Source organism: Leuresthes tenuis, unplaced genomic scaffold (assembly GCF_036924035.1).
Source record: "Leuresthes tenuis unplaced genomic scaffold, fLeuTen1.0.hap1 SCAF_22, whole genome shotgun sequence".
NCBI classification, from domain to species: domain Eukaryota; kingdom Metazoa; phylum Chordata; class Actinopteri; order Atheriniformes; family Atherinopsidae; genus Leuresthes; species Leuresthes tenuis.
The window spans coordinates 1,701,353-1,712,376 of record NW_027325376.1 but is presented as its reverse complement, the minus strand read 5'-3'; the positions used below and the strand labels follow the sequence as shown (position 1 = coordinate 1,712,376).

General features: G+C 42.4%; 1 protein-coding gene across 1 annotated transcript; it reads left to right on the top strand.

Annotated features, from left to right (window-relative positions):
- Positions 1 to 1,148: 1,148 nt before the first annotated feature.
- Positions 1,149 to 10,737, top strand: sgms2b (sphingomyelin synthase 2b). Its single transcript, XM_072375934.1, has 7 exons — positions 1,149 to 1,255; positions 5,360 to 6,000; positions 7,135 to 7,252; positions 7,336 to 7,393; positions 8,572 to 8,667; positions 9,172 to 9,338; positions 9,671 to 10,737. Exons 2-7 carry the CDS (start codon positions 5,462 to 5,464, stop codon positions 9,842 to 9,844), a joined length of 1,152 nt encoding a protein of 383 aa, XP_072232035.1. The 5' UTR covers positions 1,149 to 1,255; positions 5,360 to 5,461; the 3' UTR covers positions 9,845 to 10,737.
- The last annotated feature ends 287 nt before the right edge of the window (positions 10,738 to 11,024 follow it).

Here is an 11,024-nt window from a genome sequence, read left to right as displayed (position 1 = left end):
GAGTCAACAACACAACAAATCCTCGACCGAACATCCTGATCAAACAACTTCTTCAGCTTCACACCCAAACTGTGCAGTAGTTTAGTTATTTTGTACTTTTAAAGTTAAATATGCAAACTGTGTTATGTACATTTGTATGTTCGTATAAGAACGTACAAATAATGTGTCTGAGGATTTATTTTTTATGTGGAATCTATCTATTCACCTATTTTTTATCTGCACTCTTTGCTTTTAATTTGATTAATTAATGAGTATTTTCATGTTTTATGGAATGATTTGATTTGCCTTGTGTATATATTGTGCTCTATAAATAAACGTGTCTATGTTATAGATAATGTTTAAATTAAAATAGATATTTGTTTACCTTCCATTTTGTAAAACATTATCAGGCAACTGTCCATAAATGCCGGACATTTAATTAAAACTCAAATCATTTAACATTTTTCTAAAATTCAATGCTTTCAGTTTTTTGAGTTGTAAAAATAATCGACAACAATGACACGTGATATAAATTATATATCGAACTATATATATATATATATATAGAGTGAGCATTGAACTAAAAATGACTTTTGACATCAATCTTAATTAATGTCCTTTTGAATTTTATTTTTTTTTTTGTTTCTTTTTTTCTGAAATTTCTCTAAATTCAAACAGTTTTTTTAAATCTATTGGTGGGAATAGTCAATAAAATTAAATTTTCTGTGTTAATTCACTTTCTTATCTTATAATATCTTTTCTCAAAAGGAGACAAACATTTAGCTCATCGCCTTTAGTTAATTCATACATTATTTAAGTAAATATTTACATTTTATATAATGAATTGCTTCATTAAGTCTGATAATGAAAGTAATAAAGCAAGATTTTTTATTTAAGACATCAACAGATTTGATCTTTTTTATTATAAATATTAAATTTCCATTTAATTAGAGTCTCTGTGCTGTGACGTGCTGATGTAATCTACGGTATTTCCCGAGTGAAACCGAGCTCAGGTGAGTAATGGCGGCCGCCGCCGTGGAAGTGAGTCAGCGGGGCGCGTCCCTGATGTGTGCGGAAGCGGCCGCACCATATTTGGAGTTTAACTCAGACGGGCAGGAGGCGCGAGGCACGGGCGGGGTCTGTTCCTCAGCACTTTGACTCGCGCTCATTTAGTATCCTCAATCATAGAGAGGCAGCAAGGGGAGGAGGCGAAGGCAACGAGGAAGAAAAAGTTAAAAATTCTGAAAAGAAGACGTGAAAATCTGCCGTCAAAGCGGTGAGTTTGTTTTAATCATCTTCACGCGCAGAAATGCGCAGTTTTTTTCCGGTTTTCACGGAGAAAAGACGCAGAAAGTTGCTGCAGTCCGTCCGACAGGTGTGTTTCCGGTTTTTACGGCTGGAGTTGAAGCGAAGGACGAGAAACGAACAGTTTAACTTCTCCGGGAGCACGAGGGCTCGTTTAAAGTGCGGAAATGAGTTTAAACCGTTTTTAAGGGGATTGTTTTTATTCTAATGGCCTTGAAAGTCCAATGATTAACGTGAAAATTAGTTTTTTTTGGGTTATAAAGTGAATCTATTTTCTTATCTTCTTTTATTTGTTTAGTTTATGGCATTATGAACACGTTAATCATTAAAATGAATGGTTTCATTGGTTCTACTTCGGCAAAGATGTACTTATTTAAAGTAACTGAGCAAAACTCGGAAGGATTTGAGCTAAAATGATCAGAAAATCTATTGATTTCTTATTTCCAGTTGATGTAAATGGATGAAAACTCAGTTTGACGTTTAATTCTTCCGGTTAAAACATGGCTCTATAGTCTATAATGAATATACATTAAAACCATATATATATAATATAATATATGATTATATTTTTGTTGACTTTGCTGTTGACTGATGGAAAATGAAAGAAAGTTAGCTGAATAAAGGTGTCAGCTTAACTAAATGTGGTCATTTCTTTAGTTTAACATCTCCTTAAACAAGACATCTTTGGAGGTTTTGTTGTTGCTTGGATTAAATGGGATATTTGAATAAATCCTGAGCATTTCTGGGTAAATGTGACTTGATTTGTGATGTTTCTAAAGAAGTGAGGCAGAGCTGGACATCATCTGACAGACGGGCAGTTTGCTGCTTCCTCGTCTGTCTTGTGTTGATGAATCAGCTCCAGTTTGGGGAAATTGAATTCTCATGCTCATAACCTGATTATGCTTCGTTTCTGTTACTCTGTAAACAGGATGTTACCGAGAAGCAGGCAGAGGGAGGTTTGGGGCACAAATGCTAAGTTTGAATGCATCCAAACAGCAGCTGGAACGAAAGTAAAACTTAATGTTAAAGTGTTTAAACAGTCGAAGTTAATTCACCTCCAACAGAGTAAAGAATCAAAGCTGAAGTGTCAAGTCCTGAAAAACAAAGATTCAAGATGCAGCCCTCAGTTCTTCATGTTTCTGTAACCTCTAAAGTGTCCTGATCAACAGTTCTGCAGCTTTCTGAAGCTCCTTCAGAGGTTTTCTTTGGACATTTTCAGCTTTTTCACTCATTTTCAGTCCTTGTTCCTGAACATTTTCAGTGTTTTTTCTTTGTTCAGCCACTTAACTCTGACCTTTGACCCATTCAGGCAGAAAAAAGGCTCCTAACTCAAGGGATGAACCAGTGTTGTGTCGACACAGAACAGAGAACTTAAAAAAGAAGCCATTTTAAACTGGATCTTTAGGCACTTTGTCACAAAGACACATCATTTGTTCCCATTTCTTTAGCTGCATCTATGAAAAACAGCAAAGAAAACACAGTTTGACAGACAGAAAATAGGATTTCTGCAGCAACAAGGTGATTCCCAAAGAGCTATTAGCTGAAAACTTGGCATATCTCAGCATGGTGTGCAGTGTGTCCTTAAAACATTTGAGGAAACTGGACAAGTGGAGGACAAAAGAAGAAGTGTCAGGCCTAAAAAACTATCTCCAGCAGATGAACAGGATCTGAAAGTGATGTCCTTAAGAAAGAGGAAAAAATCCAGCTGTGACCTGACAGGACCTGAGAGATGCATCTGGACCTTCAGCTGATCCATCTACTGTTGGCCCAAGCCTCATCAGAAATGGTCTCCATGGAAGGGTGGCTGTCAAGAAGCCGTTCTTAAGGAAGGGAAACAGGGAGAAAAGGCTGAGCTGTGCCAAATGACACAAGAAGTGGACTGAAAATCAGTGGCAACAGGTCTTATGGAGGGATGAATCCTCCCCAGAGCCCGGACCTCAACATTATTGAAGCAGTGTGGGATCATCTGACAGAGAACGGAACAAAAGGCAGCCCACATCCAAAGAAGAGCTTTGGGATGTCCTTCAAGAAGCCTGGAGAACTATTCCTGAAGACTCCTTAAAGAAATGACAGAAAGCTTGTCTCAGAGGGTTCAGGCTGTGTTGGAGGATAAAGGAGCTCAGACCAGAGATTCACTTTAAAGCTGCTCAGAACTGATAAAAAACTCTGGGTTTAGTTTCCTGCCAACAGACCGTTTGTGTTTGTTCAGGCTGCTTTGCTCCTCACGTGCACGCATCACACGTGCACTGTTTGAAACGGGCAGCAGACGGAGGTCCCAGTTTGACCTGCTGCAGTTTGCAGCATCAGTGCAGATGTTCAGCTCCTCGGTTAAACTGCTGGTTGGTTCCTGTTTCACCGCGGCCCGAAACATTGGGTTCTGGAGCTCATCCGGTCAGACACTGAGTGAAAGATGGAGAAAAAGCTCATTTTTTACACCAGAAACACTGATCACACTGATCAGGAGTTAAATTTTCCTCTGCAGCAGCAGCAGCGTCACACCAGAACCGGTCCGACCTGCAGCTGCTGGAGTTTCTGTTCTGTTTGCTCAGTTTGAGCCGTTAGTGGAAGACAAAGGAGGCTCAGTCCAGCTGCAGACACTCCACAGATACAGCCTGATCTCCCTCCACGCCCTCGGACCCAGGCGCAGGGTACCGGCCCGTTGGTGCGGACCTCTTCTTCTCGGCTGTTTTACAGCTTCAGCAGACGAGCTGAGAACTCGCTCTGTGCTCAACACGGCGGCGTCTGAAGGCCGCCGGACCCGTTTGACGTCTCCTCGGGGTTATTTTAAGTCACACTGTGGGTGTAGGTGTGTGGGTGTGTCTGAGTGTGTGTGTGGGTGTGTGTGTGTGTGTGTGTGTGTGTGGGTGTGTGTGTGTGCATCTGGGTGGGTGTGTGTGTGTGTGTGTGTGTCTGTGTGTGTGTGTGTGTCTCTGTGTGTGTGTGTGCATCTGGGTGTGTGTGTGTGTGTGTGTCTGTGTGGGTGTGTGTGTGTGCATCTGGGTGGGTGTGTGTGTGTGTGTGTGTGTCTGTGTGTGTGTGTGTGTCTCTGTGTGTGTGTGTGCATCTGGGTGTGTGTGTGTGTGTGTGTCTGTGTGGGTGTGTGTGTGTGCATCTGGGTGTGTGTGTGTGTGTGTGTGTGTGTGGGTGTGTGTGCATCTGGGTGTGTGTCTCTGTGTGTGTGTGCATCTGGGTGTGTGTGTGTGTGTGTGTCTGTGTGTGCGTCTGGGTGTGTGTGTGTGTGTGTGTGTGTCTCTGAGTGTGTGTGTGTGCTGGCATTCTTCGTGCTGTGAGCAGAAATGTGTTCACACCTGTGGAAACCTGACTCCCTGACGGACACAAAGCAGCTTTCTGCAGCAGGAGTCTGACTTTTACAGACCAACACGTTGTTTCCAGCTCACCCAAACATCTGTGGGTCAATAACTCAAACATCTGTGGGTCAATAACTCAAACATCTGTGGGTCAATAACTCAAACATCTGTGGGTCAATAACTCAAACATCTGTGGGTCAATAACCCGCCTGGGGCTGATAAACCGTTCCTGCGGGTCACAGGAAGCTGGCGGAGGGTCTGAGCTCTGAACCCAGCCGAGTGTTTCTGACACCGAGCCGTTCGCTCGTTTCTCTTTGCTGCATAAAGTTAATTTAAAGTCGTCTTTAACAGGAATAAAAAGGTTGTTTGATCAGGTTTTCTGTTTGATTAAGAAGTTCGAATCAGCAGAACACGGAGAGTCCGTCCTGCTGTGGTCACATGATCCCGGGGATCCGGGTGTGATGAAGAGGATGATGGTGAAGGCTCCTGTCTGTAATAATCAGCTGCAGGTTCCAGGCTGATGAACCTTTAAATGAAGCAGGAGAATTATTCCACTCATTAATATAAAGTCAGATCCCAGTCAGAGGAGAATTATTCCACTCATTGATATAAAGTCAGATCCCAGTGAGAGGAGGATCCTCATGTGCTGAGCTGCTTTTCCTTGGTTTCTGCTGTCTTTAAACAGCCTGGGAGGCTCTGAGGAGGGCGCCATGACTCAGACCAACCGATTATCAGGTCTCACAGTTAAAAACATGTTTGTTTTCCAGGCTCCACCAATCGGCTGCCTCCTCTGATCGGATCATTGATCTGGGCTCAGACTCTGACCCATTGATCGCTGATAGAGGAACATCATCACTGCCACTCGGTCGATGGCTGCATCAGAACTGATCCAGGATGACGAAGCTCGGATCCCAGCGGACGCCAACGTGACCTCATCAAGTTCCCCGACGCAGACTCATCCCCCGAGGGTTGCCAACGGTAACCCGAACCGCCTCGACACGGCGCCATCGCCCGCCGCAGACGCCCTGGATGGCAAAGAGCGATCTCAGAGCAGCAGGCTGAGCTGCCTGCTGCAGCAGAACCAGCTGATCCACTCGCTGAGCAGCCGGCTGCAGCGGCGCTGCGACTACGTGAAGATCAGCGTGCCGGAGGAGCGCGCCAACCGCCTCCCCAGCGAGTGGTGGAAGACCGGCGTGGCCTTCCTCTACGCCCTCCTCAACCTCATCTTCACCACCGTCGTCATCACCATCGTCCACGAGAGGGTTCCGGACAAGTCTGTGAGCCCGCCGCTGCCCGACAAGTTCTTCGACTACGTGGACCGGGTGCCGTGGGCCTTCACCGTCACCGAGGCCAACGGGCTGATCCTGGTGGGACTGTGGCTCATCCAGTGGACCTTCCTCAAACACAAGTACGAGGGCAGCTGCCACATCTGGGCCAGAACCGGGCCTCAGCAGCAGTCAGGCGAACCTTTAAAAACCAGGAAGATTCGGACCCTGGTTCTGAGAAATAAAACCACGTGAAAAAGATTTACTCAAACTTAAAAGAGGAAAAAAACGTGAAATTTAACATTTTTTACCTCAAATCTGTCGTTAAAAAGCTTTTTATGTTGAAAACCAAGTAAGAAGATTTAAAAATGTTTTCAACAAAACTTTATTTTAAAATAAAAATGACAATTTTAGGATAAAAAATTCAAGTGTCAAAAGTTCAAATTAGTTTTAGAAATTATTTATGGGTTTATTAATTAATTAATTTATTTATTCTGACTTAAAAAATAATGTTTTAATAACTAAGAAAAAAAAGAATCTAATTTATCCAAAAACTGGCTTTAAATTGTATTTAATTTAACTGGCAAAATATCATCTTTATGATAACAAAATTATTAATTAGATACTAATTTATTAATTACTAAAATACTGGAATACTAAATATGCGTAAAAATAACATTTTCTCAGATTTAAAAGAAAATTTCATCAAGATATTAAAATAATTTGTAAAAGATTCGTTTCAGTAGTTTTAAATTAAAAAAAAAAGCAAATAATGTTTATTTTCTTTATTTTTTAAAAAGAATTTAGGATTATATTTAATTAAACATGATTTTAATCTTAAAGCCACAATTTTAGCAAAATGTTTTTGGAAATAAAATTATATTTTATTTATATTATATATTTTTAATGGTATAAAACTATATTTAACATTTAATTAATATAGTAAGAATATTTTTTCAGTTTCTAATATACTTTACACAATTAAAAACATAAAATAACTGGAATAATTATAAATAATATTTATGTAATGAATAAAAATGGTAAAATGTTTTACTTTATGTTGATTATGAACTTTAAATTGAGTTTTTAATCTGATTTAGAACATTTTGTGTTTTAAATAATTAGAACATCTGATCAATTAAATATGTTTTGAATTTAAAATCAACATAATTTGTCAGTTTAAAAATGTAACTAACAATCACCTGGAAATGTTTCCCAGTATGTGTTAATTTTCATGGTTCACTTACTTCTCCACCATGTAAAACCTGGTCCTGCAGAGCCATCGTGGGCCGGCGATGCTTCTTCCTCATCGGGACCCTCTACATGTACCGCTGCGTCACCATGTACATCACCACCCTGCCGGTGCCCGGGAAGCACATGGTCTGCGCTCCCAAGGTGGGTGACCGCGGCGTCCGACTCCGCCCGTTCCACGCCTGGCAGCGGCGCTCAGTAACCGCTTTGTTTCTGTTGGTTTGCAGCTTTACAGCGACTCGACGGGGAAAATATGGAGGATTCTGCAGCTGATCTCAGGAGGAGGTGAGGCCACATGTTTTCACACCTGGACGACTGGACGACTGGCCGCCAGGCGTCGGGTTCTGATTCCTCTCCTGCTTCCTGTCTGTCCTCACCTTTTCTTTCCGTTTCCACATTAAAAGTCCTGCAACTTTTCCTGTTTTTGAACTTTTAATGTGAAAAACATCAGTTTTAAAGAAAAATTCACATCACGATTTCAAACGTTTGCAGCTTAAAAACTGTAAATGTAAAAAATACTCAGTGTGGCCCAAAGTTTCTGAAGGCAGTAAATTTAATCACCCAATCTGCCTGTGGTGACATCACTGATGACATCACTGCATGGCGACACCTTGGATTCCACAACTTCATTGTATTTTGAACCCATTTTCACAGGTTTATCTGTTATTTTTTTCCTTTTTGGTCCTTTTCTGAATTCATGAACAAAGCTGTTCCAACTTCTGATCTTTTTCACGTTTTTCTGTCATTTTATCCACCTGAAAACAGCAGAAAATGGGTAAAAGGAACGGCTGAGACCTCTCCGCCCTCTCTAACAGTTACTCTCTGAGTCTCCGTCAGATTTGAACCAAAACATCTTTTTGTTAAATTATTAATTTTCTCTAAACATCTTCCATTTAAACTCTTCCTCGTAGCTGCGCGAGCTAACAGCCGATGAGGCGTTTTATCAGAACAAACCTTCTTCAGTTTAATTCAGATTAAACATGTCTGCCATCTGGTGGCAGTGAGCAGAAACTACATCTGTTTTATGTTGGACTTTCAGCCCGTTTTATTCAGAGGTGATCCATTTAGTTTAAACTGCTGAGTGAAGTCGCCTCTCCACCGTATTTAATTAATTTAATGAATAAAGGGAACAGATGTTGGATTCTTTTCTGCTGTTTCATGCGTTATTTCTGTGATCAGAGTGTTTTATGGACACTTACTGAAGTAAAAGCCACTCTCTCAGTGAGCTTCAGCTGTTCATCCCATGCTTCCTGCACACCTGAGTGAGACTGACTGTAACTACCTGCTTCACTCTGCTCAGCTGCTCTGTTAGCATTGTTAAACTTCTTTATAAGCTCTTTGTTGGAAGATGGTTTAATTTAGGGAAGTGAGTGATCCATCCTGGGGCGGAGAGTACAAACAGCCCGTCTGACTCTGTTTGAGCAGTTGATGGAAGTGTGAATGGTTCCGTTTGTTGTGTTCAGGTCTGTCGCTGACCGGATCTCACCTGATGTGCGGAGACTTCCTGTACAGCGGCCACACCGTCATGCTGACGCTGGCGTACCTCTTCATCAAAGAGTGTGAGTCCACACACACATTTTACTGCTTCCCCTGTTCAGGTGTGTCGTGGCGCCCCTGAAGAACCAGAGTCCGACTCGTTTGTCATCGTTTTTTAGTGGAAATTAGACCCGACAGAGCAGGTTTGGACCTTAAAGCGCCGCCATGCTGCAGGAAACTGAACCGAGTCACAGAAGGAAAGCCTCCTGGTCTCTGGGCTCAGTTCTGGTTCTGATAATGATCCATTAACGGCTCATTCAGCGGTTCTGGTTCTGATAATAATAAAGAATGTGACGGTAGTTTGTTGCTGATATTTTGGACCAAACAGCAGGTGGAAACCAGTCAAAGAGCCAAAGAAAACTTCTTTAATAATGTGAAATGAGCTCAGGTTGGGTTCGGTGTTGGGTCGGGTCGGGTTGGGTCGGCCTGTTATTAAGTGACTGGTTCCGCTGCACAACCTGCTGGGTTTGTGCTCAGAAAGGAGTGAACATTCAGCCCATAATTAACTCTAATGATTGACTGTTCAGACTCTCCTCCCTGGATGTGGTGGTATCAGTGGTTCTGTTGGGTTCTCAGCGCCACCGGAGTCGTCTGCATCCTCATCGGTCACGAGCACTACAGCATCGACGTGGTGATCGCGTACTTCGCCACCACCAGGGTCTTCTGGTGGTACCACACCATGGCCAACACACACGTAAGTCATCTCTCACACACATGAACGCGGTGTCTGACGTCACACTGCCCCCTGCTGGCTGTGTGGTGGCGCTGCAGCGCCTCTTCAGCCTAATTTATTTAAATTATCACAACAGAATGAGAGAAGTACCGTTTTCAATGGTTCTGTGGAACCATGAAAGAAGAAAACATTCTGCATTTGTAGAACAAATGTAAATAGTTTTTGTAGCGTTTTTACTGAGCTCGCTGACCTTGAATCAGACGTAGAGTCCGTCCTTTAAAGCTCCCTGAAGGTGGAATATGTTTGATCTTTTCTCATGCCTGGTGCCTAACTCTGAGTTTATCTCGCTGCAGGAGCTGCGACGGGCACCGAACAACTACCTGTCGAGGACGTGGTGGAACCCGGTCTTCAACTTCCTGGAGGGGAACGTCCAGACGACGGTGCCGATCGTGTTTTTGTCGCCGCTGGCGCTCCTGTCCTCCTGCAGACAGAGTTACAGGATGGTGGAAGGCGGGAGGGACGAGTGAGGACGGGGGGGAGGAGCTAAAGGAGAACGTCCACCCAGACGGACTTTAACATCAGTTTATTTATTAGAACAGCCTTTCAGCTGTCTTCTGTGTACTGAAGGAGAGGACGTGTTACTACGTTTACATCGCTGGCGTCACCGGTTTTTATTTATCAGAACAGCAGCGACTGAGTTCTTCTTCTTTCAATGACAACCACGTCTCATTCTCTTTGCTGCTGACCTTAGAGCAGTTAGCCACGACAAAGAAAGACTACAGATGAACGGAGACATGAAGCCAATGAGGAAGTGACTTACAATGCAGTACCACTGACGGCCTGCAGGCGGCTTCTACCACACATCGTGTACAGTTTGTTAGCTACGTGTTAGCCGCCGCCTTCTTTTTTAAAACATTTGTTATAATTTGTAATGTAAGCATGAAAGATGAAACATTCCACCTCCAGACAGAAAACTGTCGACTTCCTTCTGACTCAGATGGTTTGGAGGCTAGCAGTTAGCTTGGTAGCTAGCTAGCTGCTACAAGCTAAGGACCAAATTCTCCATGTGGGTTCTCATCGGTTTGAGTTAATATCTGTGTTGTTTGTGTCATTGTTGTTGTTTAAGTATTGAAACACTGAACTGGCGAAACTCTCTGAAAATGCTGCTGAATGGAAGTGTGAAGCTCCAGAGAGACGCTCGTCTGCGCACGTTACAGTTCATTATGTGGGTAAAGCACTGTGTCACAGCCGGTGTGTGCTTTGATAATAAAATGTTAATTTTCAGCTTTTTCAACTGATAATGATAAGTGACTTTTCTTTATTTGCTCACAGCTGATTTCTAACTGAAATACGTCTGACTGGCTGAAATGTTCATGAAGCTTCGTCACTGTTAGCTTGTTAGCATAAGCAAGAGGGATCCAAAGAGCTTCTTTGCACTCTTGTTGTCATCTTCCTCATCTCTGTCAGACGAAGAGAGAAATGCGAGGAGCGATAAACTTGAATCCTTTTAAAAGCTTTTTTGGCTAAAACTAAAGAAAGTTTTACCGTATCAGATGTTTGTTTTAAGCCATTTAAATTATTCTAAAACAGTAGCTTTGGTGTAAATTGTTCTGGTCTTTAAGTTTTAGCTGTTGGCTCCTTTAAAAAGTCCCCAAAAGTGGAAAAAAAATTATTTTCGTATCAAGCAACATCATGCTGTTAGTTTGG